We start from the raw sequence: 14,355 nt of genomic DNA, 5'->3' as shown, positions 1-14,355 counted from the left end.
CAGGCTCCGCTGTCCCTGGGATTCTCCAGGCAAGAACACTGGAATGGGTTGCCATTTCCTTCTCCAATGCATGAAAATGAAAAGTGAAAGTGAAGTCGCTCAGTCATGTCCGACTCTTAGCGACCCCATGGATTATAGCCCACCAGGCTCCTCCATCCATGGGATTTTCCAGGCAAGAGTACTGGAGTGGGGTGCCATTGCCTTCTCCTTGTGTATGGTGTTAGGAAGTGTTTTAATTTCATTCTTTTACATGTAACTGTCCAGTTTTTTCAGTACCATTTATTGAAGAGACTATCTTTGCCCCATCGTATATTCTTGCCTCCTTTGTCAAAAATATGGTAGCTATAGGTGTGTGGGTTTTCTATCTTGTTCTGTTAGTCTGTATTTCTGTTTTTATGCCAGTACCATACTGTCTTGATGATTGTAGCTTTGTAGTATAGCCTGTAGTCAGGATGGTTGATTCCTCTGGCTCCGGCTCCATTTTGCATGGTTCTATATATTCTTTTCCAGTGGTCAAGTACTCCTGCCTGCTCTCAGCTGGTGTTCTGCAAGATCTTGTGTCTGAAGGCGTATTCCTGATGAATCCATGGAGAGAGATGTACTCCATGTCTGCCTACTCCTCCACCATCTTATTCTCCCAAAACTACTTTTTAAAATAACCAAAGCAAGGGCAATCCTCAAGTGACAGAAGTAAAGAGAGCTCTAAACCAGAGTGGACACACTAGCTAAATATAGAAGAACCAAGCCCACTGAAGAGAAGCTCTCATTTAAAAAAACAAAAAGGAAATTCCCTGGTGGTCTAGCAGTTAAGACTCTTGCTTCCACTGCAGGGGTGTGAGTTCAGTCCCTGGTCAGGGAACTAAGATCTTGCAAGCTGTGTAGCATGGCCATTAAATAAAAAAAAAATACAAACCACACAAAGAAGATTAATTTTAAGCCACACATGAGGAAGGATACACAGACACAATAAATAGGTGAATTGGTGTGTACTGAGTCGCTTCAGTGTTGTCTGACTCTGTGCAACCCTATGGACTGCAAGCTGCCAGGCTCCTCTGTCCATGAGATTTTCCAAGCAAGAATATTGCCGTGCCCTCCTCCAGGGGATCGTCCCAACCAAGGGATCGAACTCGCGTCTCTTACGTCTACCTGCATTGGCAGGTGGGTTCTTTACTACTTATGCCACCTCAGAAGCCCAGATGAATTGGTATCCCTCAATAATAAAGAAAACACAGATGACTTTCTCAGTCTTTATGAATGATGAGGGACACAATAAAGAAGAGAAGTGAATACTGTGAGAACACTTGAGGTTATGTCACCTACCCAAGATGACCTCACTGTCACGGGGTCGCCTTGGACTGCCCGCACTTGTACTCCTAGTCACTAGCCTACAGGTACTGGTGTAAATGTGGAGAGTCTATTGGACACCCCAGAAAAGGGGCTCCAGTGGGTTTGGAGAGGGCGGGATGTCCTGGATCTGTCTCCTGTGGCTCACACTGCTCTCTGGCCCACAGAGCTCCAGGACTGGGTGCATCCTCCCACCATGGCCTCCACCGCCTCCCCTCTGCCACGCACCACCCAGGTGGTCAGTTCTGAGAACAGCAGCTCCTTCTATGACTGAGTACTACCTGGAGGACGTGACCTTCATGCTGTGCAGGAAGGACGAGGTGCTGTCATTTGGCAGAGTCTTTCTGCTTCTCTTCTACAGCCTGATCTTTGTGCTGGGCCTGGTTGGAAACCTCCTCCTCCTAGCGGTCTTGCTCTGGTTTGTGCCTCGAAGACGGATGACCGAGACCTATCTGCTGAACCTGGCCATCTACAACCTCCTGTTTGTGTTGACGCTGCCCTTCTGGGGCATCTCTGTGGCATGGCATTGGGTCTTTGGGAGCGTCTTATGCAAGGCGGTGAGCACCCTCTATACCATGAACTTCTACAGTGGCATCTTCTTCATCAGCTGCATGAGCCTGGACAAGTACCTGGAGATCGTCTGCGCTCGGCCCTACCACCGACTGAGAACCCAAGCCAAGAGCCTGCTGCTTGCCACCACTGTGTGGGCTGTGGCCCTGGTGGTCTCCATTCCTGACATGGTTTTTGTGAGGACGCACGAAAGCTCGCCGGGTGTGTGGGACTGCTATGCGGATTTTGGGGGACACGGGACCATCTGGAAGCTCTTCCTCCGCTTCCAGCAGAACCTCCTGGGGTTTCTCCTCCCGCTCCTGGCCATGATCTTCTTCTACTCCCGCATTGGCTCTGTGCTGGTGAGTCTGAGGCCCCCGGGCCAGGGCCGGGCCCTGAGAGTGGCCGTAGCACTGGTGGTGGCCTTCTTTGTGCTGTGGTTCCCGTACAATCTCACCTTGTTTCTGCACTCACTGCTGGACCTGCATGTCTTTGGGGACTGCAGGGTCAGCCAGCGCCTGGACTATGCGCTGCAGGTGACAGAGAGCATCGCCTTCCTGCACTGCTGCTTCACGCCCGTCCTCTACGCTTTCTCCGGCCACCGCTTCCGCCAGTGCCTCAAGGCTTTGCTGGCCACTGTGCTCAGAAGGCAGCAGGCCCTGCCGTCCAGCTGTTCTGAGAGTAGCATGCTCACTGCCCAGGAAGATGTAATGGGCATGAGTGACCTCGGCGAGAGGCGGGCTGAGAGCTCCCCTGACAAGGGGGACACAGGGAAAAACTCAGCCTGAGTGGTCACACCACAGTCCATGAGAGCAGAGGGGACCCAGCTCCTTGGTGCATCCACCGAAGTCTTCCCTTCAGAGGCCTCAGTGACCATCTTGCTGATCCCACTGGTCAGTTCTCAGTCCTCAGCCATCAGCAGCGTTTGCTGTCTCCCGCCCTCACCCTCCTCTTCCTTCACTGCCCTCCCGGAGTCCGTACTCACGTGCCTGAATGGCCGCCTTAGTTTAACAGCTGACCTCTGTGCTGCTCCTCATACTCACATGTCATCTGATCTGCACCCAGCAGCCACTGACCACAGCACCCTCAGCCATCACTCCCACGCTCTGCAGAGTAGCCAGATGTCTGCCACCCACCAGGCTGCCCCTTTCCCTGAAGTTCAGCTGTGAAAATATTATCGCAGTTTTGTTTAATATCGCAGCCCTGATGCTGGCTCCAGGGGCTGGCAGTCAGGAGGGGCTGGAGGGGCTCCACCCATGAGAGTCCACAGGTGGGAGGCAGAGTAAACACATGTTTCTGGTGGTCCAGGAGCTTCTCCCTCCTTCTGCCTCCTGTGCCCTCACTCAGGAGCCTTCAGGGGTCCCTCAGAGCCTACACCATCAAATCCAGGACCTTTGTCCAGTCTTAAGGCTGGACTTTTCACAATCAGAATCCCACACACCGTTTCACCCTTACACTCTCCTTCTCCTGGCTTTTCATTTCCTGGGCGCCACACCCATTGTGTTTCCTTCACGTTCCCATCTCTGCTGTTGTGCTGGTTGCCTCCCTTATGGAACAGGGGTCATTTTCCAGCCAAGTATCCCCTCACCCTTGTTATGTTACTGAGTCCTACCTGCTCTGGGAAACCACCCCAGGCTCACTCTGCCCTGTGCTTTGGGTGGTGTTTGGGTGGGGCATGGGTCTTGGGCCAGCTTTGGCTTTACGTTTCCCTGGCACAGTGATTCATTTAGGGATGGGCCCAGGCCCAGGCAGAGCTTGTGAAAGGCAACTCGACTAGAACATGCTAGAACAGAGGCATGAAACTGAAGCCAGGGGGTTGTGGGGTCTAGGTCTGCTCCTCTATCAGCTCGAACTTCAGAAGGGGAGATGACAGCAGTGAGTGAGCAGATCCTGGGGTCGATGCCAAAGCCCCAGAATCAAGGCCCGGCTGAAGGACATCCCAAGCCTGCACTTGACAGTGACATGAACCAATGGATGTCTTTTCAGTTTGGGGTGGTGGTCTTCTGTTACCTGTGACCTAAAGATTCCCGATGGATATGCCCTGCCTGGATGCTCCATGTCTCCCACGGTCGGCATCCTCCCTGTGCACCGACACGTCCACCGAGAAGCCTTTCCCAGGGAGCCCTCTTCCTGAGCTTCTCTCAGGAAGCGTCTCTCTCTTCCTGAGCTTCTAAAGCATCACTGCTTTCTCCCACCTCCCAGCTGCTGCTGCTGCTAAGTCGCTTCAGTCGTGTCCGACTCTGTGCGACCCCATAGATGGCAACCCACCAGGCTCCCCCGTCCCTGGGATTCTCCAGGCAAGAACACTGGAGTGGGCTGCCATTTCCTTCTCCAATGCATGAAAGTGAAAAGTGAAAGTGAAGTCGCTCAGTCGTGTCTGACTCTTCGTGACCCCATGGATTGCAGCCTACCAGGTTCCTCCGTCCATGGGATTTTCCAGGCAAGAGTACTGGAGTGGGTGCAATTGCCTTCTCCGCCCACCTCCCAGAGCCACCTGCAAAACCCAGCACAGAAGACGGCAGATAGTAGTGCTCAGAACAAAATTTTTGGCTGGATGAAATGCGGGTCAGGAGGGCGTGAGCCAAAGTAGAGAAGACTGGAAGTCAGGTTTCTGTAATTTAATCTACATTTAGGGAATTGAGGTCAGAGATGAAGCAATAAGATACCAAGCCCTGTGGCTGCAGTCTGAAGCAGGCACAGGAGGCAGAAAACAGGACACAGGAAACAATGACATGACAGATGGGCTGTGACACACACAGTGGTAGGGTGCTCCAGGGAGGGAGTGGGGTGGAGGCCATCTCTGGCCAGAGGATGGGATGGGTGAGGTTCAAGAGGCTTCCAGGAATAGCCGGCCCCGGGGCTAAGAGTGAAAACAAGCACTGTATGGACAGTTCCACTGGAGAAAGTTGTCAAAGTTGAATTGCACTGGATTGAAAATTTGGGGACTACATGTGGCAAAACTTATATATCAACTGCGGGGAGGTGATGAGGAGCCAGAAAAGTAAAAAGGGGATGCTCAGAGGTGCTTTTGGAAAAAAAGTCTCTGGCAATAGGGTAAACAGAGAGTCCAGAGGCCCCACATGGAGAGAGATGCTGAGTTTGAGCTCTAAGAAGGGTAGCGGGGGTGGGGAAGTGGGGACATGGTTCAGTGGCACCGCAGGGCTCAGATGACAGAGCTCTCTCCCTGTGGGGGAGAGAAAGAGAGAGACTGAGGGTGTGTCCTCTGTAACTGCCTAAGGGGATGGGGTGGATGGTGCTGTCCTGAGCAGAGAGGCAGGGAATTCAGGAGATGGGCGTGGTTCAGGGCAGAGGTGCGGGGGACAGATGCTGAGTTCTGTGTGGGCCGAACTGAAGCAGAGGTGCTGTGAGACCACTGTGAGGAGATTGGGGGTCTGGAGGTAGGAAAGAGTTCTGAGCTCAGCGATGGTTGTGGAAATCAAGAGAGGGGTTGAAATCATCCCAAGGTGGGGGTGCTGAAGAGAGAGGAGGGCAGGGAGGAGGGACCTTGCATAACTCCTCCATGAAAGGCCACCCTTCTCTAGAGCTGCTCTGTCCAATACAGAAGCCACGCAGCTATTGAGCACTCAGTGTGAAGGGTTGAAAAGTGCAGACCAGATTTTGGAGGGAAAAAGAAATGTAAAAATACTTCATTAGTACTTTGGTACTGACTCCCCGTTGAAATGCTAATATTTTAGATACATCAGGACAAGTAAAATACACAAGAAAAATGGATTTCACCAGTTTCTTTTTACTTTAAAAAATGTATCAGCTAGGAGATGAAAAATTACACTTGTGGCTTGCCTCATATGGCTATCAGATGACACTGTTCTAGACCCTGAATCCCACAGGGTAAGTGTTGAGGAAAACAAGCAAAGCGGAGTGGGAGGGTGGAGACCAGTGTTTGCAAGATGCTACATGACTCACTGTAATTGGTGTCTGTACTGGGTGAGATTTGTCATGGCATGTATTATCCCCCGAACTGAGTTGCCCTCAGATATTTCCCCTTCCCTGGACTTCCTGTGAGAGGCGAGTTATGCGGCATCTGCCATGAGAGACGGTGTTTTCAAGAGAGAAGCAGCAGCCTGTGAGGTGACCAGAAGGATGCCAAAGAGCAGGCAGGACAAGCAGGACAGAGGCGGGGTGTGGTCTGGGGCTTTAGATGGGTGGGTGAGAGGAGGCAGAGACCCAGGGGAGCCTCCCCAGCCAGACTTCGGCCGCCTGGACAGAGCTCACTCCGCAGGCCGCAGGCGGTAACGGAATCGCACCTCATGGCTGGGCTGTGTGGTGCCAAAGCCCCAGCGCTGGGGGTCCACAGGTGGCACAGGTGTGTCAGGGTCCACCAACTCCAGGTCAAAGTTCATGACCATGAGCAGGATAAAGAGCTTCATCTCGTTGAGGGCCAAGAACCTCCCAGGGCAGATGGAGACGCCCGAGCCCCACGGCATGGTGTAGTGGCGGATCTTCTTGCCTGCCTTGTAGAAGTCTACTTTCCGGCTGCCGCTGGGGGTGAGGAAGCGATCGTACCTGAAGGCGGTGGGCTCGGGGTGGATGTCGGGGTCCATGTGCACTGAGAGATAAGGGAAGAGGGCCAGGATGTCTCCACTGCGGAGCAGGTAGTCCTGCCCACTGGCCATCTGCAGGGTCTGGTCATCGTTCACCACCCTGAGGAGGGTGGGCGAGGCCCTCAGCCGCAGAGTTTCCTCCATCACGCTGTCCAGCACGGGCATGCGGTGCAGGGCACTGAACCTGAAGGACTGCTTCGCCTCCAGCCTGACCTCCCCCAGGAGCCGGGTGGCCTCCTCCCTCACAGCCCGCATGGCCTCTGGGTGCTTCAGGAGGAACAAGAGGGCCCAGAAAGAGGTCGGCCCTGTGTTGCCCTGGGAGGCCCAGAGCATCATGAAGTTGAACTTGTCCTGCATGGCCGGGGAGACGCCCTGCTCCCTCAGAAACTGAAGCATGTAGGTGATCCAGTTGCTTACACCGCACTTCTCTAGGCTGTGTTCCACCGAGAGTGCCTTATGGAAGAGACGCTGGAGCCGGCCCACTTCCAGCCACTCCTGGGGCCCCAGCAGGGAGTAAACAAACCTGGGGAACAGGCGGTCGTACTTTCGAAACTCCAGGAATAGCTCCTCTGCCTGCAGCAGGTCCTGCTCCTTGTCCTTTGTGTAGCCGAACAAGCTCAGGTAGCCAGCCTTGAACAAGATGTTGTAGCAGAAGTGAAAGAGGCCATCCTCACGCCAGCAGTGGGTGTCTAGACTGGGGCCTGTGGGCCTCAGCATAACCAAGGACAGGGTGTCTAACATGACTTTGTTGAGCTCCTCCAAGCCTTCCCCCATGAGGTGCTTGGTGCTGGCTGAGTGTATCATCCTATAGTCCCCCTGCACGGAGCGGTATCCAAATACCTTTAGCACCAGTTTTTGCGCATACTCCACAAAGTCTAGCTTCCTCTGCGCATCCTTGAGGATGGGGCCAAAAGAGAGAGGGTCCATGACAAAGGTGAAATACTGGCCCCCTAGCTGTACCGTGAATATGTCCCCATGTTTGGCCTGCATGTGCCTCAGAAATTCGAACATATTCTTCCGGAAAGCCATGGCATGGCCCAGCCAGGGCACGGGGCCCTTATCCAGAGGGGGCTCCTTGGGTCTTCGTTGCCGGAGCAGCCCCCGTAGGCACAGGTATCCCACAATGGCCACTAGCAGGGCTCCCAGCACCGGACCCCAGAGCACCATGGCTGATCTCTTCCAGGCTGAGCTCTGGATGTGCTGTTCTCTGGGTGCCAGAGGGTCTGGGAGGACAAGGTGGGGTTAGAAAGGTCTTCCCACCTGGACCTTGCCCTGTGGCTGCAAGTTGCTGTAAATAAACCTGGTGAGACAGTGCCCGAGAGCAAGTCCTTCCCCTAGAGTTTGTTAGGACCTAGTCATGTGAGAGGAGCAGGTGGGAGGGAACAGGAAGAAGGCCAGAAGGAAGCCTCTTGCTATGGTCACAGCCCCCGCACGAGCTTCAGACTTTGTTCCAGCCTTTCCTGACACAGCTCCAGCATTTTCTTTGCCAAGACTTCTTTGACCCAACCCTCACCCTTGTGATTTACTGACCACTCGCTCCTTTATTTACTCTTGACTTCATATATCCATTAATTTGCTAGTTCCTTCAACAGAAATGGACCAAGTTCTTACTAAGTTTCACATCCACCTCCTCCTCATTCTTTAAAAGACGCACAGACTCTCCCACATGGAGGCTCCTTCAAGCACAGGCTCAGACTTGCGTCTGTGAGTCTCTCGCCAACTGGCTTGTACACTTCTCTACCAACAAATACAGAGTGGGAATCATGGAATTATGAAATGTCAGAGATGATGGGGACTTCAAACCAACTGCTTTACTTCACAAGAAGGATCTAGGTTCAGAGTGTAGCAGGGACTTTTTCTGACAGTGGCCCTGGCTTGGGTGAGGTGAGTTCACCATTTACTGAGGACCTTCAGTGACATGTCAGGCCAAAACCCTGTCAGCAGGCCCAAGAAGGAGAAAACTGTACTGTTGACTCTTAAGGCTTTAGTTCAGCAGCCTAGCTCATTGTTACAATATGTGAGGTTCAGACTGAATTCATCCAGTTGTTGACAGCGCTCAAGTTACTCTTTAACTTCTGAAATGACCTGCAAACAGGGACTTTGTCTCTTCAGACAATCATACGATTTCTCTTGAGTGAGTGCCTGTGTGCCGCTCCTCCCAGCAGGGAGCTGAAAATATCCACACTCGGCATCCACAAAGTCCTTTCTGGTTGCTCAGGGCAACCACAGCAAGTACTCAGTTCTAACAACTCTCCCCATCCTTAGGATATTGTCAGGGAATTCCCTGGTGGCCCAGTGATTAGGACTCAGTGCTTTTACTGCTGTGGCCCAGGTTCAGTCCCTGGTCAGGGAACTAAGACCCCACAGGCTGAGGCTCCGCCAAAAAAAGAAAAAGGTCAGAAACTGTAGGTCAAGTCCAAAGAGCTGAACTTTGTCCTTTAGTATATTTTTTGTATTTTGGGATTTGTTTTTTTTGTTCTGTTTTTTGGGTTTATTTGTCGTACCATTTGACGTGTGGGATCTGTTTCCCTACCAGGGATTAAACCCACACTGCTGTTTGGGAGCTTGGAGTCTTAACGACTGGACCAACAGGGAAGACCCTGTCCCTCAGTTTTTAATGGATGGCAGCCCCACCTTGCTTCTCCAGTGGCTCAGCAATAAAGAACCCATCTATAACGCAGGAGCCACAGGTTCAATTCCTGGGTCAGGAAGATCCCTTGGAGAAGGAAATGCCAAGCCCCGCCAATTTTCTTGCCTGGAAAAATGCCATGGACATGGGGTCACAAAAGAGTCAGACACCACTTAGCAACTATACAACCACCACCCCCTGCGTTCATTCTCTCCTTCGCTTACCTATTCATTCTCTCACACCCACTCATCCATCCATTCCTTCCTTTCCTGGCACAGCCCCACCTATCCAGTCAACAGATACTTAATGTGCACTTCAACCAGAGATTTTGCTACAACCCTAAATGAGACAGACCTGGTCCCTGCCCTCTTGGAGTTTATGGCTTCCACCGAAGAAGGATATAACCACAATTGTGTTAAGTGCTACTAAGAAGGGCAGAATAGGAAGGAGGTGGGGGGAATCAGGGAGGTCGCACTGATCAGCAGGTCATTAGTGGAGGATGGCAAGACCAGGCAAATGTGTACTGTGTGTAAGGATATAGGGGACATTCTTCTAAAGCAAGTGGCAGGGTCATCCCAAGAGAGCCAGTGTTGCCACAGTGTTCAGAGCGGGAGGAGTTTCCAGCTCAGTGTGAATTTGAGCTCTGACCCATCACCGCTGCACTGAACTCTTCTCATGCCAGCGGGTCCAGCCACCCTTCCGTATGGGACCAGCCCACTAGGGCCACTGAAGGGTGGCCTGCCTCAGGGTACTGGCCCAGGCGCTGCCTCCCAACCCTCTGGAGTGGCTGGGACCCAGCGGTCCAGAGTGTGCACTGCAATCCTGTGGCAAGTCTCAGCCTTACACAGTCCAGCCGCAGCTCCGGGCAGGGTAGGGGCGGCATCACAATGGATTTGCAGAGCAGTCTGGGAGCCTTCAAGTACAGAATGAAGCAGGGCAAAGGCTAATAGAGTTTTGCCAAGAGAACGCACTGGTCATAGCAAACACCCTCTTCCAACAACACAAGAGAAGACTCTACACATGGACATCACCAGATGGTCAACACCGAAATCATATTGATTATATTCTTTGGAGTCAAAGATGGAGAAGCTCTATACATAAGTCAGCAAAAACAAGACTGGGAGGTGACTGTGGCTCAGATCATGTACTCGTTAGTGCCAAATTCAGACTTAAACTGAAGAAAGTAGGGAAAACCACTAGACCATTCAGGTATGACCTAAATCAAATCCCTTACGATAATACAGTGGAAGTGACAAATAGATTCAAGGAATTAGATCTGATAGAGTGCCTGAAGAACTATGGACAGAGGTTAGTGACATTGTACAGGAGGCAGTGATCAAGACCATCTCCAAGAAAAAGAAATTCAAAAAGCAAAATGGTTGTCTGAGGAGGCCTTACAAATAGCTGAGAAGAGAAGAGAAATGCAAAGGAGAAAAGGAAAGATATACCCATTTGAATGCAGAGTTCCAAAGAATAGCAAGGAGAGATAAGAAAGCCTTCCTCAGTGATCAATGCAAAGAAATAGTGGAAAACAATAGAATGGGAAAGACTAAATATCTCTTCAAGAAAATTAGAGATACCAAGGGAACATTTCATGCAAAGATGGGCACAATAAAGGACAGAAATGGTATGGACCTAACAGAAGCAGAGATATTAAGAAGAGGTGCAAGAAGATACAGAAGAACTATACAAAAAAGATCTTCATGACCCAGATAAACACAATGATGTGATCACTCATCTAGAGCCAGACATCCTGGAATGTGAAGTCAAGTGGGCCTCAGAAAGCATCACTACAAACAAAGCTAGTGGAGGTGATGGAATTCCAGTTAATTCTAAAAGATGATACTGTGAAAGTGCACGCTCAATATGCCAGCAAATTTGGAAAACTCAGCAGTGGCCACAGGACTGGAAAAGGTCAGTTTTCATTCCAATCCCAAAGAAAGGCAATGCCAAAGAATGCTCAAACTACTGCACAATTGGACTCACCTCACATGCTAGCAAAGTAATGCTCAAAATTCTCCAAGCCAGGCTTCAACAGTGCATGAACTGTGAATTTCCAGATGTTCAAGCTGGATTCAGAAAAGGCAGAGGAACAAGAGATCAAATTGCCCACATCTGTTGGATCATCGAAAAAGCAAGAGAGTTCCAGAAAAACATCTGCTGCTGCTGCTAAGTCGCTTCAGTCGTGTCCAACTCTGTGTGACCCCATAGACGGAAGCCCACCAGGCTCCCCCAACCCTGGGATTCTCCAGGCAAGAACACTGGAGTGGGTTGCCATTTCCTTCTCCAATGTGTGAAAGTGAAAAGTGAAAGTGAAGTTGCTCAGTCGTGTCCGACCCTTAGCGATCCCACGGACTGCAGCCTACCAGGCTCCTCCATCCATGGGATTTTCTAGGCAAGAGTACTGGAGTGGCTTGCCATTGCCTTCTCCGAGAAAAACATCTACTTCTGCTTTATTGACTATGCCAAAGCCTTTGACTGTGTAGATCACAATAAACTGTGGAAAATTCTGAAAGAGTTGGGGATACCAGACCACCTGACCTGCCTCCTGAGAAATCTCTATGCAGGTCAAGAAGCAACAGTTAGAACTGGACATGGAACAACAGACTGGTTCCAAATGGGGAAAGGAGTACGTCAAGGCTGTATATTGTCACCTGCTTATTTAACTTATATGCAGAGTACATCATGAGAAATGCCGGGCTGAAGGAAGCACAAACTGGAATCAAGATTGCTGGGAGAAATATCAATAACCTCAGATATGCAGATGACACCACCCGTATGGCAGAAAGTGAAGAAGAACTAAAGAGCCTCTTGATGAAAGTGAAAGAGGAGAGTGAAAAGGTTGGCTTAAAGCTCAACATTCAGAAAACTAAGATCATGGCATCGGGTCCTATCACTTCATGGCAAATAGATGGGGAAACAGTGGAAACAATGACAGACTTTATTTTTGGGGGCTCCAAAATCACTGCAGATAGTGACTGCAGCCATGAAATGAAAAGACACTTACTCCTCGGAAGAAAAGTTATGACCAACCTAGACAGCATATTAAAAAGCAGAGACATTACTTTGCCGACAAAGGTCAGTCTAGTCAAAGCTTTGGTTTTTCCAGTGGTCATGTATGAATATGAGAGTTGGACTATAAAGAAAGCTGAGTGCCGCAGAATTGGTGCTTTTGAACTGTGGTGTTGGAGAAGATTCTTGAGAGTCCCTTGGAGAGCAAAGAGATCCAACCAGTCCATTCCAAAGGAAATCAGTCCTGAATATTCATTGGAAGGACTGATGCTGAAGCTGAAACTCCAATACCTTTGGCCACTTGATGCGAGGAACTGACTCATTTGAAAAGACCCTGATCCTGGGAAAGACTGAGGGCAGGAGGAGAAGGAGAGGACAGAGGATGAGATGGTTGAATGGCACCGCTGATTTAATGGACATGTGTTTGAGTAGAGTCCTGGAGGTGGTGATGGACAGGGAGGCCTGGTGTGCTGCAGTCCATGGCGTCGCAAAGAGTCGGGCACGACTGAGTGATTGAACTGAATTGAACTGAACTGGGAAGATCAGCGACCTGCAGAGGTGTCCTCAGGGCTCGCTAGAGGGACATCAGGCCTGGGGGCCTGAAGGCCGGTGACGCATTTCCTGCACCTAATGGCGACTTTGGGAAATAGATGGAAAAACAGTGGAAACAGTGTCAGACTTTATTTTTTTGGGCTCCAAAATCGCTGCAGATGCTGATTGCAGCCATGAAATTAAAAGACGCTTGCTCCTTGGAAGGAAAGTTATGACCAACCTTGATAGTGTATTAAAAAGCAGAGACATTACTTTGCCAACCAAGGTCCGTCTAGTCAAGGCAATGGTTTTTCCCGTGGTCATGTATGGATGTGAGAGTTGGACTGTGAAGAAGGCTGATCGCTGAAGAATCGATGCTTTTGAACTGTGGTGTTGGAGAAGACTCTTGAGAGTCCCTTGGACTGCAAGGAGATCCAACCAGTCCATTCTAAAGGGAGATCAATCCTGGATGTTCATTGGAGGGACTGATGCTAAAGCTGAAACTGCAATACTTTGGCCACCTCATGCGACAAGTTGACTCACTGGAAAAGACTCTGATGCTGGGAAAGGTTGGGGGCAGGAGGAGAAGGGGACGATGGAGAATGAGATGGCTGGATGGCATCACCAACTCTGTGGACATGAGTTTGAGTGTACTCCGGGAGTTGGTGATGGACAGGGAGGCCTGGCGTGCTGTTATTCATGGGGTCGCGGAGAGTCGGACACGACTGAGCGACTGAACTGAACTGAACTGAATGGCGACTTTAGGTTGGCGCTTTGGGGGTCCTCAGTCTGGAGGCACTCTATGGCAGTAAATCTGGGAGCTTGGGTCTCTGTCCTGTTCATGGCCCTCTGCTGGTCATGGCTCTTGCCACCATGACCACTTACATTTTTACCATTTAAGATTTTTACCATTTTTATTTTAAGAATTGAGTCAAGAATTCATGAGTCAAGAATTAAGCGAAATGCTTAACATCTGTTATGAAATCTAGTTCCCATAACCCATGTCATGGGTCTCTAGGTCCACCATCACATTCAGAGAATTGCCTCGAAGAGCTCAGAGAACTTGGCCTATAGTTTTACTCATAACTAAAATTACAGTGGTGTGTTAAAGATGCATAGCCAAATCATCATTGGAAAAGACACACATGGAGTCTGCAAGAATCTATGTACAAGCTTCCTAATGCTTTCCTGAGAGAAGGATTTACGAGATAAATTAGAAAATACCTTGAGATGAATGAAAATGAAAACCAAAGGTTCCAGCATATAGTGAAATTAGTACTCAGATGAAAAATTACAGATGTAATTAGATTTGGGCAATTATAGGTAATTGTAGGGATTCCGTGGTAGCTCAGCTGTTTAAGAATCCACTTGCAATGAAGGAGACCCCAGTTCAATTCCTGGGTCAGGAAGATTCCCCTGGAGAAGGGATAGGCTTCCCACTCCAGTGTTCTTGGACTTCCTTAGTGGCTCGGCTGGGAAAGAATCCACCTGCAATGCGGGAGACCTGGGTTTGCTCCCTGGGTCGGGAAGATCCTCTGGAGAAGGGAAAGGCTGCCCATTCCAGTATTCTGGCCTGGAGAATTCCATGGACTATGTAGTCCATGAGGTCACAAAGAGTGATCAGGAATTTACAAGGTGATAATTCTGATGTGGTCTTGGCATGGCTCACACGTCAGACGGTGGGAGATGGTCTTGCGTGTTATGCATTATATAAGAAAGGAACTTCTT

The 14,355-nt window shown here is 50.3% G+C and overlaps 2 protein-coding genes across 2 annotated transcripts; one reads left to right on the top strand and one right to left on the bottom strand.

Annotated features, from left to right (window-relative positions):
- Window positions 1-1,439: 1,439 nt before the first annotated feature.
- On the top strand, window positions 1,440-4,082 carry LOC148774052 (atypical chemokine receptor 2-like). The gene is given in 2 exon segments (XM_088831606.1): window positions 1,440-1,615; window positions 1,617-4,082. Coding segments are annotated over 2 exon segments (1,140 nt in total). The 5' UTR covers window positions 1,440-1,540; the 3' UTR covers window positions 2,682-4,082.
- A 2,040-nt stretch (window positions 4,083-6,122) lies between these two features.
- On the bottom strand, window positions 6,123-7,622 carry CYP8B1 (cytochrome P450 family 8 subfamily B member 1). The gene has a single exon (XM_055414529.2). It carries the CDS (start codon window positions 7,620-7,622, stop codon window positions 6,123-6,125), a length of 1,500 nt encoding a protein of 499 aa, XP_055270504.1.
- Window positions 7,623-14,355: the final 6,733 nt, after the last annotated feature.

This window comes from Moschus berezovskii, chromosome 24 (genome assembly GCF_049115385.1).
Source record: "Moschus berezovskii isolate FMDL1 chromosome 24, NW_MosBer_1.0, whole genome shotgun sequence".
Taxonomy (NCBI): Eukaryota; Metazoa; Chordata; class Mammalia; order Artiodactyla; family Moschidae; genus Moschus; species Moschus berezovskii.
Note: the sequence above shows the minus strand (reverse complement) of the source record. Positions and strands in the feature narration are given on the sequence as shown.

Bases quoted from the DNA above. Each gene is read 5' to 3' on its own strand.
- CYP8B1 (XM_055414529.2), bottom strand. From the start codon at position 7,622: ATGGTGCTCTGGGGTCCGGTGCTGGGAGCCCTGCTAGTGGCCATTGTG.